Below are 23,229 nucleotides of genomic sequence, written 5' to 3' on the forward strand. Positions count from 1 at the left end.
AAACGTCTTTCAACATAGATATCGCATATACAGCAAGGGGTATTTGCGATCGTTACGTATTACGAATGGATACGAAACGATTAGTAGTTACACTGAGGTAGTTGTTTAAATAGTACAGAAACCTGGTTACCGACCTGAGGTCCTTGCTTCGTGTTTGAGTTAAACGGATCTCCAATAGTGCGCTGTTTTGCCAAATCTACGCTGCGCTCCACAAATTGATCGTAGATCTTATCCTAAGCGTCACCAGACAAATCACAAGTTGCTAACCTTAAGTGTGATTGAAGCTACTAGCAGAGCGTGTCACGGTTGTATCCTATTAATAAACCTAAAGGCTTTTTTGGGGTTCCAAACCATTGCCTTCTATACCATATTGTAACTAAAACGAAATCCAGGATATTAGAAATACCGAAAGCGACAGCCGAAGCAATGTAAAATCACAAATCACAATAATTACCTCAACAAAGATGCGACTCCCAGCGCAACAGCACTGGCCCTGGTTGAAAAACAGGCCGAAATGCGAAGTCTCGATCGCGTGGTCAATATCAGCATCAGCGAAGACCACATTCGGGCTCTTTCCGCCCAGTTCAAGGGTAACTCGTTTCAGGTTGGATGATCCGGCTGCCTGCATAATTAGCTTTCCCACTTCCGTAGAACCTATAAGAATTGGTGTAATCGCACTGATATTTGCAATGCTACATATGTGTACCTGGAATAGCTTAACCAGATCAGATCTGCTTACTCACTAAACTGATTTAATATTTCAAATAGACAAAACGCTTTGCCAGTTACAACCGAAACCGGTTGTCAAAGGGTTCGGGTTCAGAAATTATTTTGTGTACAGTTTCATCACATGCATTGCCTTACGGACACCTGTGCCTGAACTAACTAAAGGATGCCTTAGTGGCGTCTTATAACTAGATAACGCAAGTAGCAAAATTGCTTGCAAAATATATATATATTAGGTTAGGTTACGTTTATACATAAACGTTATATATAACATAACCTAACCTTAAAAAGCTTGAAAAACTTATTACCGGTGAATGCTACTTTATCAGCATCAGGATGTACTGCGATCGCCCTTCCTGCAGTCTCACCATATCCGGGCAGGAGGTTCACAACACCAGGTGGAAAACCTGCTTCTTTTACAAGTTGAGCAACGTACAGGGACGTCAAGGGTGTCTGTTCGGCGGGTTTCATGACGACTGTGTTACCTGTGGCCAGTGCCGGACCGAGTTTCCAAGCCTGCATGAGCAAGGGAAAGTTCCACGGGATAATCTGGCCACAGACCCCCACGGGCTCGTGTTTTGTAAATGCGAAGTATTCGCCATCTATGGGCAATACCTTGCCGTGGTTTTTATCAGCATATCCGGCATAATACCGTAGACACCTATTAGCGCATAACATAGTGTGGCCATTACATTTGAGAACAAACAGTACAGCGTTACCCAACGAGAAGTATTTTTACCAAAAAATCAGTGAACAAGCTAGATATTATTTATACACCCATGTTTAATATATCCGTCTTCGTTATAATATGCATTTATATTTTACAAACAATTTAACAAAAAAAAAAAAGAAAACACTCATCCTATGAGTAGGAATTAAACTGTACTTGATTGAAAGTTCGAGATCAATATTGTAGGCATCACTGAATGGCTTGCCGTTGTCCAAGGTTTCCAGCGAGGCTAGATAAAGGCGGTCCCTCTCCATGAGATCGGCTAGACGGTAAAGTAAGTGCCCACGCTCTGAAGCATCCATACTTCGCCATTCAGAACCGAGCCTAAGAATCCGAAAAAGAAATCATAATTTTAATAATCGTAGTACTAATACTGGTTGATCTGAGTGAGTATAATAGCTTTATTTTCTTGTTACTATTATTTTAGTACAATTAAACTAAAGTGGCTAGAAAATTTTTTCACTAGTAAAATTTATATCTGAGGTCAAGCTTCCCTACTAGTACATGGTAAGTGCAATCTACTTTCGGCTTGAAGCTGATTATTATTAAGTTTCGTAATGAACATGTATTCTGCACACCTGAAGGCGTCCCGAGCTGCCTGAATTGCTCGATCGACATCTTTTGCATCGGCTTCTGAGACTTCGGTGATAGCCTGCCCTGTAGTGGGATTTTCAGTAATAAACGTCTTTCCTTGGGTACTGTTTACCCACTCGTTGTTGATAAATAACTAGACAGTATAATTGAAACAGCAGAGTCTGCGTTAAAAGATGTGACTTAGAGGGACCAATATATAACTTAGCATGAAACCGTTAAGAAAGAAGGAAACAAGATCCTACGAGGCGTAGCGGTTTGTAAGTATAAGACTTATGTCGTCCTTATCCTACCTGTCTAATTACTGTACCTATTCGTGTGCTATATGCAGGACATTGCGAAATTAATTGGCCTCATACCATCGATATCCTACTTATGTCGTACCTAAGCCTATCTAAACAGAGTTAACGAACGATCGACAGAATCCTGTGTATACACTCATGTTAAGACACTTACATAAACTAATAAATATTCTCTACACATCACTTCTATCTCTAAAATAATTGTGTTTGTTTCAATTCTGTTAGAGGCAAATACAACGAAAACTACGTTATGTTAAGTAAAAGAAAAAAGTATCAGCAATTTCTTGAATCTTTTTTGCGCCCTTGACAGGCAAACATCAATCCTAATCTGTCGTACGCCCGAATACCGATGTCGCTGACGCCCGTATATTTAATGCACAAGATACTCGCTCTGCAATTGTTAACGTACGAGTAGCAGACTAAGTTTTCGGCCATAGATGTTCTACAATGTAATACGAAAGGTAAAAGCGTTCTCTGAAATCAAGCTCCTTCAAAAGTTTGCAGTTCTCTGAAAGGTAATATAGTCAGGGTAGTGTCGAAACAACTTCTTTGTACGGAAAAAACTTTTCCGTAAAAATTTCATAGAAAAGTACACATTAAAATCTTCTGCAACGTTGGTCAATCAGCACACTTACGATACCCGAGTAGCTAATGATAAAACCGATAGTAAGCAAGCTATCTAAGCATTGAGTGAGGCATGGCTATTTACGAATTGTCAGCTCATAGTAAATACGAAGGCCCAAACGAAGTACACAATTCAAGTGCAGAACAAACAAATGTTACCCACTTCGGAAAGCCCACAGCACGGCATACGTATTTTACTCGTTCCCGCAATACTGCAATGCTTTTGCCTACTAAACTTATGCACACGTGAGGCGGTCTAAGCTCAAAATCGGTACTCAACACAGGAAACGCCAGCTAGTGTTAAATCTCGAGCATTTGTTTTATCTATTTAGTCATTTAAAAAACAGATTACAGTAGGGGAATTACATCGATAAAGGCATCGATGAAAAAAAGTTATTCAGAAAATATTTACTGTAATAGACATTAGAAAAACAAGCATTACCCAGATGACCCATGCAAGACACACGGATCCATGAAAAATACTTCAGTTTGGGTATCAACGTTGTGTTAGTTACTTTCTCCATTAACACTATATAAACTTTTTCCACCAACACAATATAATGAAGAAAGAAACTTTCACAACACTATGATGCAAAGCAAAAAGTTTTTTTTTTTGTTATGGAAGGCTAAAATAAAACATACGTAATTTTCAACTGGAAGACGTTATTCCTAATCGGTGGGCTGAAACAGCATCTCACTAATTAATAGATATCTTCCGTGACACTAATTTTGGACACCTGTTTATGTAAACCTAGACGCAATACTCTGCTCCGAGAAACCAAACGAGAGACATTACATACCGCAACACGGATGGCCTTCGTTTCAAAGAGTCAGACTCAAGCTTCAATCAACAACGTGCTTTTGGGATCCACAAGTGGGATTGACAGATGGGTTTTTGTTTAGTTTCAAGGTACAAATGTTGTATTACATCACAACATGTTTAAGATGTAAGAGTGGTATTCTGCTCTGATCGGTAGCAATGATATTGACAGGGCATTTTTGTGTAAGCAGAAAAGTAAACAAAAAGATCTAGAATATCATTTCGGTCTGAAGTTACGTTTGGCTTTTTTTAGCAACGATTCAGAACGTGTTCACTTGATGTTACCCTTACTAGTTCGTGTTGCAAGAATATCTCGAGAATTACACGGCTTTCTGTAATTAAATATTGGGACTTCCTATTAGGAATTATCTTTAACTGGACGCAGTACAACAACTGATTTTTTTCGCCTGACCACACGCATACGTGCAATATGTACACCTAATACATTATATCAAATATCGCCAATGAGCAAACATCTCACCTACCTGTGTGTACTTCACTTCGGGAGTCCTCACAGGCTGCACCATGGGCTGCGTTCCATAGTGCCGCGCATATGTAGCGAATCTGGCCCCAAATCGAAGCATCGTTATAGCTTTCGTTGTTTCGTATTTTTCACTGACAGACAAAATCACCAATCTTCCACCCCGAACACCAGTCAGTCCCGAACTACCCTAAAGCGCGTACTGACACTAGAGAAGCTGATCAGTTACTGTTCACCTATATGCGTCAACAGGCCTCCAACAGAGCGTTCCTGCACATGCGTACCGATATAGATACACGCATCAATGGCATTTCATCGTCACTTTAAAGATGAATATCACGCCGCTTCCTACCCTATTGCCTGGTTAACGATTGTATCCCGATGCTTCACTGACTGCACCGCTTGCAGGTGACGCCGTCCCGCTAGCTAATGTCCGTGTCAAACGAACCGTCAGCTATTCTTATACGACTGTTATCGTCTGCTTTCGTTCTTTCCCTCTCTTAACTAGCTCTTCGGCGGCGCAATGCCGAGGGCGCTACCATCGCCAGTTTCCACTCAACTATCCAACGGTGGTTCATGTTATCGTAATGCTATCATGCTAGCCATGTAAAGTACTATCTAACGGCTGAAATACTTTAAACATCGATGGAACACTGGCTAATTGTTAAATTGACCATCTTGATTTAGAGCTAGAGTTATACACATGTTTCATCCTACAATTAACAAGCTAATAAAGAAAAGTTCCTCAAAGTCAAAGCTAGCGTTTGCGATTGCGAATATGCGTCTCGGCTAGTCAAAGTTAATGGCAATAATGTTCATCCAAGGCAAAAATTATCGTGCTGGTAACAGGAGCCAGAGAAACGCCTGTGAAAATTAGATAGCCTAAAAGTGATTTCAGGTGTTGAGATTTGCCGAATGGCGGTTAGAAAGTGAAGGTTCAAAAGAGTTGATAGGGTCAATGAAATTGTGCTGGAAGATAAGAGGTAATTGGAAGTGGTTTACATTGAAGCCGGCTGGCTATGGTTAGGTGTGGGATAATCTGCGTCATAGCTTATTGGGCACACACACGGACATAGGCAGACTTCGTGTCGCACTGGGAGACAGCCGTCTGTCCGATAGAATGGCTAACCGACGATACTGGATGTGAAAAATTTGAAACATAGAGCTATGAGATAATCTGAGTACGATTTCGCGTACCTAACAAAGGTCAGTGATTCTGGTAGTACTATGACATGGGGTGATTTCACAGTGAGTGTTTCGGGAGGGACAAAAGTACAATATAGTAGCCCGAGATCCTACAGAAACCAATATTTCGGTGTCTAATAAATTTACCTACACCTAAAACTACAAAAGAATAATTCAATCTGGCTCGCTTCTTTCCTATTGTTACTGGAAGCTACAATAAATAGCACACAGAAGTGGAACCAATTAATATTCTAGACATTTTTCTGTCTCTCTCTATATCTAATAGATGTAGAGATATATCAATCTCTATACCGATAGAAAGACGTTTAGTAGTTATCTTCTAGACCTCATACCAGCTACCTGAGACTTTGGTGGCTATCCCTAGTTTGGTGGCTAGTAATCCTTTCATTTAAGGTCATTCTACACAGTCTGAGCCTGCGTACGTGTCTTCGCGGTGCGCACTCATGTAATAATTACTCGCTTTTCATCCGATAAGAAAAAAATAACAAAATATTGACTGTATGTTACTATTCGTCGGTGTGGAAGTTTGTAAACGATGAGCTGTTTAGTGACAGATTAAAACACTGGTGTTCAGTCCTGCGAAAAATTGGTCGTCCACAGTGAGCCGAGTTGAACGTTGGCACGCGCGTGCTCATTACCGTCATGTGCTTAAGGCTGTGTCTTGACCGTCAAGATGTGTCCCTGCCTCGAAATACTAGGCTGGTGGCTGTAGACAATGCAATATTCTTTTCTCGGCTAGCGGTGGAGCCAATACTCTTTGCGTTCACTCGACTAACGATATGAGAGTGACTTTTTTCGTGTAGCTCTGCCTCTAGGTACGCTGGACGGTGAAGCGACTGAGGGGCTGCGCGAGCGGCTATCGACTGACGCTCAGCACTCTCTGGATAGCTGACAGAATACCTCTGCGGATATTACTGCTACGTCATAGTATGCCTATATAGAATATGATTTTTCTCACTTTTCTTCACTTCTAATCACGCACCTCGCATTTTCAAGGCGTTTCCTGCACGGTACAGACGCCCACTTCAATAACAGGGCAGAACAAGGTCATGCTTGAAGTCGATATAGGACTGGCTTCAAATTTCCAGCATAACCTGGGCCAACCCAGATCGTTATAATCGTGGTTGATGGTGTGTAACATATTGGTGAACACATTGATTTGAGTGAACGGTTGTAGAAATTACACCATCATCATGATAATTCACCGTCTCACACGCCGGTAATTGTATCGCGTTTTTTTTTTGCATAAAAAAATCTATTCGTACCAATTTCACTGTACTCACGGAAGCTAACGTTGCATAGTTTTTGCTCCTTTCAAAGCCCAAAACACGCCTAGGAAGATGAAGACTTACGGCCACGGAAAAAACGCAAGACATTTAGATCATTTTCTATGATTTAATTCGAAAATTATTTTTTCAATAACTTCAGTAATAAGTAAATGTCGATTCAGGAATTCGACGGGGATTACTCCAAAGGAAACCATTAAGGATTGTACAGTTAGTATGAGGCTAAATTAATGGTACCTTTTTGAAACAGTTGTGTAGACGAGCGCATATTTTAATTGATCTGCATAATACTGAACCTTCATTTAGTTTAGTAAGAAAACTTTTCATCGGCTCCCTTAGCGAATGACAGCAGCGCTTCTTTTCAAAGTCCGTTGACTCCTGCTTGGAGCTAACCATCCAGAAAATCACAACAGGGAAAGACGAACGTTCCTCTTACTTTCCGTTTTTTTTTTTTCGAAAAATCTGGAATTTGCAATCCGTGCTACCTCACAGATGAGTAGGCCAGTACTACTCATAGTAGACTATACAAGTAAAATATTCCTAGTCGTGTATAGGCCTGAGCAGTAACTACAAGTCTGACTACAATAGATTTCTAATTATATGATATTTTCTTTACTGGCTGCATATGTATGTGTATATATATTTACTTATTTATTAATGCACTTCTAGCTCTGGAGGTAGATATAGTCTGACTCTATGACGTTGCAATAGATTCACTTTCTATACCTATCTAGCGGCTTAATTTAAACTTACAATATTGTATGTAAAAAACCTTGCGCAGAAAGCTGAAGTTGTACATAATAATAGTGAGCGATGAATTTTCTTCACATTCGACTTAGTAATACTAAATGTTTTCATATGCCTTTTAATACAAATTGCATCTTTTGAAGGGTAAACATTGCAGTGGACAAGTACACGTCGTTTTTTAACTGCTTTTTGGAGTCGTTAGCTAGCCATAGTACTGAAGGACCATTATATATCAGATCTATGCACTATCGTTGACGAAATATAACCATTGATTACTGTAGAGTATCAGAGCTCGAACTGATCGACGAGGAACAAATTAACCGCTAGCTCACTATCCTTCTCCGCGTAATGAAAACTTTACCCGAAATCAACACCACGAAAAGTTTGTATGTGTTGCCAATATTTATTTCACCACATCCATATACGTATATATATATATATATATGTATATATATACGTATATATATATATGTTGGATTTAAGAGTTTCCTATACAGTCTTCTAGGATAAGGTGATCTCTTTTAACGTACTACAATGGCTGCATATGTATGTGTATATATATTTATTTATTATGTCATATGAGTATATTTATATACTTTTATTATAATTGTTAGTAATATCGTAATTATTGTATTGTGATCTAGTCAGTTGTTACGTTCATTTTTTTTTAATTCTTTGAACAAATACACGTGACTCACTTGGAACCATGTCAGTGTTGGTGTATATTTGTTTTTTTTTCTTTTTTTTTTTTCTAATTTAGTCGAGTTTAGTGGAGCTGCATCGCTATAGTTCAGGTGAACGCATTCCTTTTTACGTCTCCCTTTGGTAGCACTTATATATATAGTTATGTTTTTGTTTTTATTTTATGCGTCTGTAATGTTCCTGTCATTTCTGATAGAAAGGATCATTCCTAAAACTGACAAAGTTGGATTATACAATGACACAGCATCAAGGTGAATCGTAACTTATTACATATTTTTGCAAATATTTACAGTTTAAATGTTAAGTTAAATCTGTCGAACCTGCAACAGAATCACAAAGGATTTCATTTGAACTTAACGCTTTTTCACAGGTTATCTTAATGCCCGTATACAATTGTCATAATTCGCTCAAAACTATGCTCCGCTTCCATTGTTTTGCTACGTCGGGCAAGAAATCTATCCATCAACATAACGGTTCGATTGTTCGGAGTTCATCTGAGATCAATACGCACAAGTATATAACATGTTACCCCTTTATCTTTGTATTCACTATTTGCTACTCCGATAGTTCAAGATACCGACTTCATCGATTTCTGCTTTGTTTGTACGTTTCATATGATCAGTACATAATAATCACAATAGAATCAGTTGTTTGTTTCTGTGTTCGAGATAAACGACTTTTCTAAGTATTTGCTATCAAAGTGTTATAAAAGAAGATAAGGGTTTATCTAGGTTTTGAAGTCCTCTCGAAAAATATCCTTAGCGACCTAGAGAGGAGCGAAACCTCACAAAGTCGGTGAAGGCAGAATTCCGAATGGAGACTTGAAACGGAATATAAGTTAAACATCTTAAATAGGCTTTATTAAGAGTTAGACTCGCGCCATTAAATTATCATAGTCGTACCAAAATACATTATTTCGATCAGTTGATATTTTTGACATTCGGTTGTTAAAGGAAAAAATACGGGAATTGTTCCTCCAGTCCACCGGCTATCCAGCACGGTGCTCAAATCAGCCACGTTTTTTTTCTTCTTCTTTTTTTTTATTGGAATACAACTATAATTGATTTAAGGGTTTTAAATATTTGGTTTAATGCTGTTTCTGCCTCTACTGTAACTGGTTTCCATTCAGCTGCACGTAGATGGTGCTCTAAAATGTACGCATGAGATGCAAAAAAAAATAGTGCCTGTCGTAGTACGACATTGTGAATAGACCTTTCAGCACGAGTTGGTCAACACGAGACCAGTTTGCCCTCGAATGGCCACGTCTCATGGCGGATTTTATTATGAGAATAATGTGTCGATAAGGCAATCCATATGTCCAGCGACGTTTGAATTGCCCACAGCGCCAGAATATGGCAGCCTCTCATCTTGAGTTCATTACGCCACCTAGACCGTACGCCATTGATTTACTAACGAACTGTGCTTTGCTTCATGGCTTATTGCATTACCGTTTTCTACCGAAGGGAAAAACTGGCGGAACGGAAGTGCTCGCGTGAATACTTCATCAAAAAGACGCCTCTCAACAGTTTGAACTCCTTTAATAGAGGTATCTGCTTGTGACGACGTAAATCAATCCGACCAAGTTCTGCTTCAAAGCGCGGCAAAATGAAACAGCCGATACAAGCGCATTGCCCATATCGAGACGTTACAGCTATTGTAGCGTAACAATGCTCATCGATAGGCAAAGAAGCAATGAGATCAAGCTTTGTTCTCCCGTTTAAGCTTGGCCTTGCTTGCAAAAAAATCAGTCCGATTACTTCTTTCTGTAATAATGTATCGATCTTCGATCAACACCTTTCGACCACTGTTGGTCAACCATAAAATTGGCACGCTTCCACGGACGAAAAAATCGTTCCGCCTCCCGTCAGCCGGTTGTAAATAGCCTGGCTACGGAAAAGCCACGACTGAACACCAATGAAAGCAAAAAAATAAAATGCACAACAGGTTTTTCTTTGACTGTTCTGCTTTTGTACACGAGGTGTAGCAAGCAATGTGCCTTCGTGAATCGTAGTGATAATGCTAATTAATTAAAGATCAATAGCGCTAGTAGCTATACCAGCAGCAGCAGCGCCATTCAAGTACACACATCCACAAATTACATATATACCTGATTCGTCGTATAAGATACAACGTAAATATATGGATTATATAATGCATAATAACAATAATAGTTTTGCTTTTTTTTTTTGTCATATATGTATACATGACCCTTTCTGAAATGGCCACAAGGCTAACTCAAATCGTTAAACTGAAACCCTGTATGCTACAGTGTTCTCTATTACGGTACCCTAAATAGTGGCTGGTACTTTGCAACAATAACATGAACGCTGGTCATTTTGTCACTACAGTGCAGGACAACCAATATGATACTTGTTGTCGGTTGCTCTGTTTGCTCACACAGCCGGAAAATAAACCCATTACCTGTGTATTACTATTGATGCACAGAAAATATTTCGACCAGAACCAACCTTTTTATTAGTGGCAGTATAGATTCGACGCAGCGAGAAACCCCTGGGTGTGTTAATACAGTCACGTTTTTTCGATCTCGGTAGCCAACCGCAAGGTATCTCTTACAGCAATGGAGTATATCTATATTACCAATTGCTTGCGTCTGCTCGATCGTCTGCCTGGCCGTTTCTGCATTGATTCGAGAGCGTTACGTGAATCGAGAAGACGTTGTGTAAGTGGCCGAGTACGTCATTTCAGCTACTTGTTGTTAGGTGACTCTAGCGTTTAGTGACTGTGTGACAAATACGGCTTAGTATAAGCCTGATAATACCTATAATATTGCCATTGATTCCGGATAGTGTCTGTTGCTGGAGGACGCTTACAAATTAGACATAGATGTTTATAGTCTTACGTACGACATCGCAGTGTGGTACTTCATGATACGATTGCCCACCACCACAAAACGAATAGCTTCGAACTTTTACCACCACATATTCATAAGGTTAGCAGGCAGACACATTACCCACTAAGGTCGCGGGGACCTACAGTTAGGGCCAAACGATCTTGGATGGCTGACATATCGTACGAGACGAGTATAAATATGATAACGACGCAAAATTGTCCATTCTGTTAGGCGTAAAGACGTTGGAAACCAGCCAACGAAATTCTATAGACAAATAACTATCTCAAGTCCATCCCTGGCAAGCATTCCCGTTCAGGCTTGTTGTCGGAGCGTTGCAAGATGGAATTGTTGAATAAGAGTCAACAACGACATTGATATATCAGTGTGTAACAGTAACAGGAAATAGTAAAACAGTTAGTTAACAATTGGATTTTTTCGAAGAATATCAGTCTTATTGGTTTTGGGGACTGAGTGAAAGACTCCAGTTCGGTCTTCCTGCCTTGGTTAGATACGGAATGGCATCAGTGTTAAGGAGGCCAGATACAGAGAGAAAAACCCACAAAAAAGGGACTTGTTCCTGCTATTCACATTGAGAAAATTGACGTTGATCGAATACGAGATGAAGCATCATTAAACTTAAACTTTACTAGAAGATACGACGAGAACATCTTCATATGAACAATAACATACCTATATATATAATTAGTAATACGCAGTGTTGTAGAAGACATCGTCGGGCAACAGCGGTGTCTTCTACAACACTGCCTATTACTAATTATAATCATTAATGGAACTTGCAGTCATTAAATCTTTTACATCACAATATTCGACTGGTAGATAATTTCCCGAGTCCAGTAGATTCGTACATATGTATCTTCTGTCTTTAGAAATATACCTGTTATTCGCGTTCATATACACCGTTGCTGCAAAAAGCTGAGAGCCAGCAGCGCCAGCAATTTCCAAGGCAAGCGTCATCAATGCTTTAAGATGCATTCTTTCCCTATTCAGCCTACCACACCCGTATATGATGTAGCAGGTCTGATTAGGTTTCGCCGCCTTCTTACACATGTAACGCACTATCTGAAAGTACTCGGACAGTATTACCCATTCTGCCGAATTTCACGGCTCAAGGAAGGCAATTGAGGCTGGATATTTCTTGCCATCCTCCCCGGCCATTATTAAATAGAGAAGTATATTGTACGAAGAGCTGTAGTTTGAAAATTGAGACGTTGACAGTCACCAAAGTGGCGCACACAACTTTCCTATTATCCAAGTTATTGCCATTGAGGAACGTGTACACTCGAAGAATTGGCCGGCTCATTTGAACAGAAAAGGCCTCGATGAGCTTGCAATACACGTTAAGGTTCGTCGCAAGCGCTGCTAGTATGAGTAGCCTTAAATAGGTTATCGCAGAAATGTAACAGAGTGTATTTTTGGTAGATATGGAATAGTGAGTGTTAGAAGATCCAGATACGCAGTATAACGTCGTCAAATATCTCTTAGGTGTGGCGTGTATAGAAGATGTGATCACTTTTTGTAGTTCAGGCTACTGGCTCCTTGATGTTCTAAGAGCGTCTGGTCATATTTTGGAAAACGAATTCCCCTCTGAATTACCATATCGTCTACGGTACATATACTTTTATAGGCTCGTACGTGCTTTGCTTAAGGGAGATGCTATTTTTAACAATTCATTTAGCGTATCGAGTATTACCTCCTCAAGTGTGCATTTATCAGAGCGCAATAATACTAATTAGTTCGTTCAGGCGCCGTATTAACTAATCCCTTTCTAGTTTTGTTTCAGAGATTTGTCAACGGTGGTTTCCTTCAATGGGTCTCACCTTCTACCTTTCTAAAAGAAGGGACTTTAGAGATAACCTTCGTCATCTTTATGTGCGCAGTGCTACCGTTTGGAAAATAATATAGTTTGAGTGTCTTTACTTCAGTGCGACTTTGTCTCATGCTGTTACGCCATCACATTCACGAACAGAGTGACTCGATAGGATAATTAATTACTATAATTATAATTATTACTTAGCTCTACTCGATCCAATACATTCGTGCTAGTATATAATCGTTCTACAACAACCTGTGACAGCTCATTCGTAGAGATCCCCTTGGTTAGTGGGACACTCTTGTTAAGGCAGCGTGATACATATTTACGTTTCTATATGAGAGAATCCTGTGAGGATGCAAGAATCATGACAGCGGAGATGCTCGGATCATCACGCATAAAGTCTGTTGGCTATTCAGGCTATGATTTTGAGTTGAATTCTGCGAGATTTGTACAACAGCTGGATGAAATGGTGGCGAGAACATGAGCTCTGGCTCCGTGCGCTACATCGCATATACCCCATCCCTTTGTAGCGTATAGTTATTTCTAACGATCATCTACTGCGCATATCGGTAGTTTAGGTTTAAATCGAAGGCAAAATCTGCTATCGGCCGCTCGTAAGTCCCACTATAGATGTTTCTGCGTGTGAATGAAAATGGCTGACTTTGTCGGTCGCTGAATGTTTCGTTGATTGATGGAGGTTGGGGGTTAGCACAGTCCACCAACTCTACGCGTTAATTAAGCCTGATGACGACTGTTCGGCGATCATCTTACGATGACATTAGAATAAATGTATGCTTTTATTGAAAAAAAAGTTTTCACATTCCCTCATAATAGTATTGCCTCGACCACCATCTTCAATGATTTTTAACTTCTTCCCGCTAACTTCTTGCTAAGATCACGATACTAATATCATATTGCTGACTGTCTATTTACAATGTAAACACATGTTCAATTGGCCAATAGGCCTGTTCCTAAGTCCGATTTGGACACTATATTTAATAAATCTGTCACATATTTTGCCGTTGTTCGGCCCCGCACACAAGGAAACAACGACTTTTCAAGGGTATATTGTAGCTGGATTATACCGGCTTCAGCCACCTCAGCATCACATTCATATTATATAATGCAAATATTATTTATGTGGGTGCCATCTACAACTTCTTATCGTAAACTTGATAGTATACGATTATGCATCTGATATCATTTGCGGCATTAGGCTTTTCGCTAGGAAAAATGTCCACATCCAGTTCCGAACTGCAGCTTTCACTCGCCTACTGCAGCCTTCTGTAAAGGAAACAACAGTTCTAACGAAGCCGCCGCAAAATGATAGCAGTTAGTGTGGCGGCAATTTTGAACGCGTTTTCGTCACCTGAGTTAATATTCTAGCGGCCTTTTTGTCGATTGCCAGTGTCCTGTCGTCCGTATTCGCTACAAGATCGTGGCCATACATCAAGATGCAGATTCCTTTCCGCGCCCATGTTGTGCCTTGCTTGTATTGAAGTGTTCGTTCCTACTGCCAGAAAACCGGGTAGAAACTAGTAGTCGTTAAGGGCTACAGGCCGATCGTCCTGTAGGCAGAAAAGCCACCGTTCGAACGGTGTAACCTGCAAATAACGATAGGTGGATTTCAAAATGTAGCCGATTCACATTGTTCGGAATTAGTCAGATCGTGCGATGACCACAGGTAAATCACATCCGGAACAGAACGTTGTCATTGGCTCTTAGCACTGCCCGCAGTAATTACGTAAATATACAATAATAATATTTGGCTGCTTTAGCATCGACGATTTTTGCTACCTATTGGTCGTCTTATTAGATGCTGGTGCCCGAACTAAATTAGTTGCTTACTTCATGTTCCGTGATTCCATAAAATTCCCGTAGTTCGTCTGCAGGGAACCAAGCTGGCTCTTCCGGCGGCAAAAGTGTCACGCCACCGGCACGTAAGATTGCTACCAGTGGAATCCAGACTGTCGAGACACCAATAAGGAAAATGATCAGGAGAATGCACCAACCTGGCCAGGATAGCGGGATAGGAATCGCCTAAAAAATTGATTAATTAAAAAAACGGGAAAATGTAAACACGAATGTATTGTACTACGCATAGCTATAATATACGACTCGATTGACTCTAGACGGGGAATTTCCGTACAAAAAAAACTAATGATACGGAGTTACATACATGTTTTTTCATAGTACCTTCGATAATCTAACATAATGGCTTTAAGAAATTCGCAGGATGAAGAGTTCAACCACTCGCTAGAAACGAAGAAGTTCGAAGATTGCAACTTCAATACACACCGCTACCGCGAAAACTACGACTTAGAATCAGCGTAAGTACGCAAGTAGAGTCCAATAATCATGTGAAAAAAATGTTTGTTTGTTTTTTTTTTATTATTATTTATGTTTTAGACAAAATATTCGGTTTATTCAGCTGGAGCCAAAAACGAATAAGGAACATTTATAGTCAAGCACTCCATATGAAGCCTATATTTTAGGGTTAATTTCGTTCAATTCATCTTAAGAGGTATCCTATCTTTTCTTTAATATAATATAATGGTAATGTCCACCCTATGGATACACCCGTAAGGAACCTTTTCTTGTTTGCGATACCAAATGCGATCTGAGTATTTCAAAGTTCCGTCTATAAGAACGATGCCGAAGCAAGAGATAGTTCGGCTAGTGGCGTCTGCGCTTGTCATTTCCAGCTTTTGATAATCGGCAGATTGGTGAAACAACTTCACAAATAAACGTGCTGATTCCGAACGGAAAAAATTTGAGAGTATTTAATAACATCTAACCTACCTGTTCGCGGTCCCAACCTTCGTATTGTATGCCTCCGGTGAAGATTTTATAAAATGAAGCAGCAAGAATAGTGAGCATTGTTACTGGGGCAAGGAACTTCCAACAGACGTTGAAATAAAATCCGGGTCGTACGCCAGTCATTAATTCGATGTCGTCGTTAAATCTGCGAAGGTAAGGGCTGTATTAGATTCGAATTTATAATATATGCATTTTTTTTTATGAGTTACAGCTTTTTAGCCTGTAATTTTGCTTCATCGGTACCACGCAAGCGGATGTTTTAATATCAGTAATCTACGACAAACCCTAAGGATTTACCCTAAAGAAATACAACGTGTAACGAAGTCTTTCAACGGTTTATATGCGCGCTGCGCCAGTTATGGCGCCGCCATTTTGCATCGGTTCGTACCGTTTGAGCCCGTAGATCCATGCGATAGAAATTGTCTCACCCAACGCGATAATGAGCAACGGGAAACTGCCAGCGAAATTGTCGAATAATGTAAACGCGTAGTTGCCTGCCCCATGGGCGAATATCATGGAAAGAACGCACGAAAGTGCACAAATGCTTCCTAGAAAACAACGCAAGTAGGAACGTTTGTTTTTGATTGTCTGATTCATATTCATTCTATACACACCTTGCTTAAACATAGATACAGGCATTGCACTAATATTAAATACATCTAATTAATAGTAGGCAGACGCGTAAATAAATACCTGTGAGTAACTCTTTGCGTAGGTTGGGAAATAGCTTGAGATCGACAATGGAGGTGACCACCCCCTCCAGGGTGCCAAACTGGCTATCGATGCCCAGTGTGAATAGCATCATGAAGAATAGCACCGACCAGAACGGTGCGCCTACGAGATAGCAGAACAGTTGTGATCAAATGAACATATAAATACTAGTACAATTTATTTACGGAAAATACTATAAAAGAAATACTAAATTAAATTGAATGCTGTCTTTCTTTGATTTGATGATCGCTGCCCATTTAAGTTGTATGAAATTGTTTAAAAACATTAAAAAAATATGTAGCTAAATGATTTTCGGAAAGTCACTCTAGGCTCCTTAAACGCCCATATAAGTTTTGTGGCGGGGAAATTGGACATTTTTAGCGATTGGTAGTCGAAAATAAACATGCCGTTAGCCTCGTGTTGCTGGTAGAAGCGAGCCGTTTGAAGCAGCACTCAATCAGTAAGGGATGTAAAATCGAAAACATTTATTCTTAGTTTTACAGGAACGCCTTAAGTGCGAGCTCTGCTCACCTGGGAACTGATTAATGGCTTCTGTAAAAGCAATGAAAGCCAGGCCTGGGCCAGAGGCACTCTGCTGTAGCTCCTCTTCCAAGTTACACTCATTCCAACCAACGGCTCCCTTTGGCGGATGCGTTATATTAGGAAATCGAAGCGCCCTGTTCGCTAGACAACGTTTATTTGTCATGTGCGCCTTGAAGCCTACGTATTAAAGGTCCTTTTTTTATTTAGGTTTTTTTTTTAGCCTATTCTTACATGCATGTTGATGCAACAACAATAACGTTCTAATACAATAATGCAGTTATAAGAATAACTAACTGAAAAATTATTTCGGATTTTATCATCATCAGATTTTCAATTACGTCCGGACCCGAACAGGTAGCATTAAAGGCACTCAGTGCGGCATTAGTCACGCCGACCAGATCCTACTGCATTGCGTGTGAGCGTCAAGCGTTAAGTTTACGTAAGTAGCCTATGGCTTTGGATCTAATACGTGTACTTTAGAAGTAAACGATCCGGTTATTATCAACTGTAGTTTATCGTTGACTGTAAAAGTTGGTCAATACGTACCGAGAATTGAAAACACCACAATCCCAGCGAACATCGACGTGGCGCAGTTACAGAAAGACACTACTACGGCATCCCTAGAATATGACGTATAGTGTAAAACTATCTGTTTAAATTCTATTGCTACCAAAACAGGTCAGTTCTTTAATACAATGAATTATTCCATGTAAAATTGCCGGCGTCACTTTTGGTGGCTCTAATTAGATTAAAAAGAATCCTTTATCTACGGGAAAAGCGCTGAACTAATGTTAGATACTGTTGAAGACTCAGAAGGCCTTTAGGAACTGAGAGGTTAAAAAACAGCTAAAATCAGATACCTGAAGCAGTTATTGTGAACGGGGTTGTAGGAGGAAAACGCGATTAGTCCACCGAACGCTAGGCCCAGCGAGAAGAAGATCTGGGTGCCCGCTTCAAGCCAGACCATTGGGTCGCCGAGTTTTGTCCACTACGATCGACAAAAGATGATTAATGCTAGATCTGCCCTTAATAGGACAATAACTTGTCGCAAGCAAAATCGGCAGGCAAACGACGAAATAGTACAAACGGCATAGGGTTATTCGTAGTAAAGATTTACTTGGTTTGCGACAGTAGAAGATGGAACATTGTACAGAAGATGCTGTGCCAACGTCTTTACGTGGCATTTTGTAACAACGGAAGAAGAAAACAAAGTTACTGTACAGAGACTTACATCCGGCTTGAAAAGGTGGATCAGCCCATCCGCCATTCCTTCAAGGGTGACTCCGCGGAAAAAGAAAATGATCAGTACGAAATAAGGGAAAGTCGCCGTAACGTACACCACCTAGAAAGACCACATTAACCATGTAAATATCAGCGTACAAGATGGCAAAGTGTAACTTGTATCTTCGTCTGAGAAACTTCGAATGTTATGATCTCAACCGCGTGTCGCTTTTTTCCCATCGCATGAAAATGAACCTTGAAGACATATGTTTGCCTAATCTTCTAAATCTCTCGCCCACTTACTTCAACCGATAAGGCTGAAAAGCTAAATCGCACTTTGTTAATGACTGCTTATCGAAACATGCCATCAGATATTTGTCGCGTATCAGTCATTCTTTAACTTTGTAGTTTGCCCTCTTGTGCGAATAGCTTTTCATTGAAAAAAAAGCGAAGCCTATTCGAAGTTTTTTGGCTGACGCGCTACGACACCGTATCACCAGCGGCACATGCCTTTCCTGATGAGGCGATACCCTTTATCATGCACATGTAGCAGAGGATCCAGGCGGCGACAAGGCACAATGCGATTTTGTAATTGAAAGGAGCCGGAGACCCGATATCCGGTGAAATGTCGAGCGTCACCCGGTACCAGAAATACTGCGTCGGACTGCTTTTCTGCAAATGAAATTGTCAGACATCGTTAAAAAATGAAATCAGCGTTTGAACTTTCGCTATGCTAAGTTTATAAGCTACAACTCTCATAACCTGCTATCGCCACACCTACACTAATGTGACAAAATGCAGGCGCGCTTTTTTAAAAAAAGATGCTACGAAGCCTTAAGCTTAGCTTCAAATTTGGCTAATCAAATATACAAATGTTAAAACGACACCAAAGGCTATTGTAAAGCAATATATGAGCAGACAAGGATCAACTACGAGAAATCCTAGCAGCCTAAACAAAACCTATATTTACTTTAATTTACTTATATTATTATCAGTTTTATGCGCATATATGTGAAACTATTGATGGAACATTGATTTACAAATCATTAATTTACCTGGCACTCAGGTACGATTAGTGCAGTGTCATTTGCCGTAATGATGTGTGGGCATTCTGCCCAGGGCAACGGCGTGCTGAATGATTGCAGAAAATAGTATAGGCACCACGCAATAATGGTATTATAATAAAGTGCCACATTGAACGATACCACAGCCGAGGCCATACCTAAAACAATTGATCGTACAAAAAAGTAAAAACAGTTTGGGCTTTAACAAGTTTGAATAAGTTTGTTTGTTAAAATGACCGTTTGTAGTCTGTTTGAAGCCAAGGAACGGAAAAATCTAACGTCGTCCGACCTTTTCCGCTTAACTGCAACGAATAGTTTGCGATGATGATTCTAAATAGATAGAAATAAACTCACCGATTCCTCCACAAAATGGTGACACCAGGTTCCATACTCCAATAGCTCCTTTACGGAGTCTCTGGCCTACAGCGAGCTCCATATAGAAGATGGGTAGTCCCTCGATGGCCAGCATAATGAAATATGGAATTAAAAAGGCCCCTGCATAGCAACGAAAAACAGAAGATAAGAAGCTGCATCACGTACTAGATGAAGCCATCTTATCCAATTCAACAAAAAGAGTTCACTGCTACTTTGAAATCTAACTAATAGCTCGACAAATTTTTAAAATGCACTTTTAGATTATATTTCAAGTTCGTGGTTTTACCTCCCCCGTTCTTTTGCGCTAGGTAAGGAAAACGCCAAACATTGCCAAGACCAACGGCATAACCAATTGTGGCGAGAATAAATTGCAGTTCGCTGTCCCACGACTCTCGCTCATCTTCAGCTCCTTCTGGACACGACGCCTATAAATGATTCAATTGTTATCCTTTTTGTCCTTTTGGCCCCTATCAACACCCATCCGTCCATATCGTGGACTTCCCTTAATAAAGTGGTAACTAATGGTTTTTCTCTAGAACGCTACTCTCGCGTTTATGTATAATTGTATAATACTTTCGACTACTACTTGGACCAACCTCGTTCAATACCTCGTTCGTGGAAACCATCATTGGTTTTATCAAAGCATTTCAGAGCTTCAATACAAATAGATATTTCGTTCACCTGTTTCAACTATTTTATACATTTGCTATGGAATTCGTGGTTTTACTATCTCACAAACGGCGATTGCCCTTCTATGCTATGAAGCTTTTTTGTTTATACCTTGAAAACTTGATGCCCCTTTTTGCCCTTTCCTGGAGCGGCGAGATTGCGTTCATCATCATCATTTTCCGCGTCTCTTTCGTCACGGCCGGTTATCGTAGCAACGTCAGCTTCAAATGCCTGATTTGTTGTCCCGTAGTTCTGTCCGAGGAGCCGAGGAGAAATTACAGCGGAAGCAAACAAGAAATTAGCATTAAACAATAGTAGGGGTGGTAAAAAACGACAATCATTGCAGACTTGTCGAAAAATAATAAAATGTTTTGTATTTTTTTATTCTTTAAGCCTAGCTTGATTGTTTCAAGGTATTGGGAACGGGGAAGAATACGAGCTTGTGTCGACGGAACGCGCAGGTAGCGCCTTCTAAAGCTGCTGTCGTTAACAGATATACTATTTAACAAAGACAAGCAATACCTTCGTTTGTATACCGTTAGCAATTAAAGTGTGTTGTTTGTGCCCTAGCTAGATGCAAGTATCTTCCCAGGAAGATTGCGGAGGTAATCTTCATTTTAATATCAAACATTGGGTGGCGCTTAGTATTGTAATACAAGTGACACGCACATTATGATTGCTGGCATCGGTTCCATCTGGCAGAAGCGGTCCTTGCATTTCTCGCAGTTCGACCTAGAATAGCCATATATTCATTTCTTAATGTACGGATCTAGCAGTTATGTAATCGCATCGCATCAACACTTAACTGAAGCTTGTCAAAGACTTTACCAACATAGTTTTCTCATTCAATATATATAAACTAAAAGATAAGAGAACAACAAATATATCCTAGAGGGCATCAAGTTTTTGTGAGATCCTCAAATGGTAAACGCTGTTCGTTTAATACAGAAACATCTATGGACTGGCTCCTCTTCTTCTTGCCCTCTTTTAAAAGAAACACATGTTTGATGACCTTAGAAAAACATTTTCTCTTGCATTTTTCCTATTTAATATGAAGGCGGACAAAACGAGACAAGGTATCAGCAGACCAAATTTAAGGATTTTTAACAATGTACGATACACTAATTGCATTGGGCGAACGGCAGCTGCTCCGTTGTCATTGCCACGTTGCCGCTAGCCCCGTAATACCTGTCTAAAACGGGACATGCATTAAGCGTGCGTGAAGTAGTGGCAAAGTGCAAAACAATAATAAAAAGGTCTATGACATAATTCCACTGTTAACATGGGCCGACTGTCCCTACGTTGGTCGTGCCCTAGTCAAGTTGCTATTTCCTCACGGGACCTCGCGCCAACGAGCAGAAAAAACGAGAGGTCAACGAGGAAACGTGAGCTTGCGAACAGATAAATGCATAGACAGCAAAGGAACAACCTACCGTACAAACGATTCGCATTTAGCCATGGGAAAAAAAGGTAAAGGATAGAAGTAAGAACTAGGTTGTCATATGCTTCTTCTTGCATCCAAACATCCAAACAGATTTAAGGCAGCGTATTCGCACTCGTTAAAAAGAATAAGAGCTTATCTATGGATCGATGCGTTCTTTTCATTTGAAAGCTTTCCGTACGGCTTAAAAACAAAAAATCGCTAACAATGAAATAGGGCGATCAGCATGTGGCCTAAGCTTAGCGTCGGGTTTCGAGTGGCAGCGAAGGCATAGAAATGCGAGCATGATCTGTCTCTCTAGCTAGCATCGCAATGGCGTTTCAATTCGGTGCAAGGACTCTGTGCCCCAAACGATGTATGCTGCTTCTGCTGCTGTGTCCATACGTCCAAGTAGAGTTTCGGCCGAAACACAGGGATCAAAAAATAAGCCTCACTACCATGGTACCTACCTTTGGACCAACGGGCAGTTCCGCAACAGTATTTTGCTTCCTGAGAATATTCTGCATGGCGATGTGTTGTTTTTTCGAAGTGTTGAAATAACCGAGCCGAGAGTGTCTGTTGGGCTTTACTTGCTTCAGCGGCCTTCGTCTGTTGCCGGGACTTCGTTATACATGGTGCCTCCTATACGGGTATCTAGAATTATGAGGTCCTATTTGCACGACTTGATGCATATATCACTGGTTATGCGGTAATGTTTAGGTCTTCACCAGTGGCTAACGGTCTTTATAAGTTCGTTTGTTAGGTTTCCGACACAATATTTAGTTGAAGACGCGGTAATTGCTGTTAGCGTCGGCAGTCGAGGAGTTTCGAGATATTCTGTAATGACATAGTTGGAGATATCGTATTAGCCGTCAAACCTGTACAAGCTCTAAATTCCATTCAGTAGATAGTTGTGATAAATAAATTATCATAAATCTATGGTGAAACATCAACATAATCCGCGTAACTCAAAAGCGTTGTCTCCAGGTCGGTCCTGGAAACGGACAACACAAGACTCGATCCTGATAGCTTTTGAAACTATAGTATCAGCTACACTGAGCTATAAAATAAGGATAACTCACAGGAAATAACAGAGGACACTCATAAATAAACCGAATCAGCTGATTCTTAGATTATTGAGAGCAGAGTCCCCTTTAAACTAGTCGCAACGATTGTACGCCGACTCGCTGCTGTCCAACTCGTTGGACGTGGCCTAATGAACAGCATCCGTGAGACGTATAGAATGAGGCAGCGGCATTTGGACACTGATGAGGTAAGCTACTTTACTTTAATTAGACAACTTATCATATTTTATAGTAATCCTTTTTAGCCTAGGCGGTTGTCAAGGGACCTTTCTTGACCTCTTAGAATTTGATGTCCCCTTGTTTCATCGTACTGTCCTTACAAGTACCCACACAGTCGGCGAGTCATATCGTTTTGCTACCATCTAATCATCTTGAAAAAAGCAGCTATAATATATAGGAAATCATAATCCGCACATACTAT

At 40.3% G+C, this 23,229-nt stretch overlaps 2 protein-coding genes across 6 annotated transcripts in view; both read right to left on the minus strand.

The window, feature by feature from the left end:
* The window catches only part of Aldh (Aldehyde dehydrogenase), a 7,273-nt gene extending 2,558 nt beyond the window's left edge, over positions 1-4,715 (minus strand). For all 5 annotated transcript variants that reach the window (XR_002684622.2, XR_002684621.2, XR_002684619.2 and 2 more), the window contains exons 1-6: positions 4,279-4,715; positions 2,035-2,183; positions 1,613-1,780; positions 1,035-1,387; positions 455-654; positions 135-233 (exon numbers count right to left, since the gene is read on the minus strand). Coding sequence is in view for 1 of the 5 variants with exons in the window: in XM_022845708.2 (XP_022701443.1) it covers positions 135-233; positions 455-654; positions 1,035-1,387; positions 1,613-1,780; positions 2,035-2,183; positions 4,279-4,377 (1,068 nt within the window). In the remaining 4 variants the exon portion in view is untranslated. The remainder of the gene's footprint in view (positions 1-134; positions 234-454; positions 655-1,034; positions 1,388-1,612; positions 1,781-2,034; positions 2,184-4,278) is intronic.
* A 3,181-nt stretch (positions 4,716-7,896) lies between these two features.
* On the minus strand, positions 7,897-22,250 carry LOC111267444 (sodium-dependent neutral amino acid transporter B(0)AT3). The gene is made up of 16 exons (XM_022845705.2): positions 22,194-22,250; positions 20,933-21,035; positions 20,415-20,650; positions 19,921-20,059; positions 19,614-19,754; positions 19,251-19,417; positions 18,706-18,867; positions 18,206-18,316; positions 17,835-17,962; positions 17,521-17,594; positions 16,963-17,151; positions 16,414-16,554; positions 16,109-16,268; positions 15,703-15,865; positions 14,749-14,940; positions 7,897-14,504 (listed from the first exon to the last, which is right to left on the minus strand). Exons 1-16 carry the CDS (start codon positions 22,248-22,250, stop codon positions 14,436-14,438), a joined length of 2,232 nt encoding a protein of 743 aa, XP_022701440.1. The 3' UTR covers positions 7,897-14,435.
* Positions 22,251-23,229: the final 979 nt, after the last annotated feature.

Source organism: Varroa jacobsoni, unplaced genomic scaffold (assembly GCF_002532875.2).
Source record: "Varroa jacobsoni isolate VJ856 unplaced genomic scaffold, vjacob_1.0 scaffold_1189, whole genome shotgun sequence".
NCBI classification, from domain to species: domain Eukaryota; kingdom Metazoa; phylum Arthropoda; class Arachnida; order Mesostigmata; family Varroidae; genus Varroa; species Varroa jacobsoni.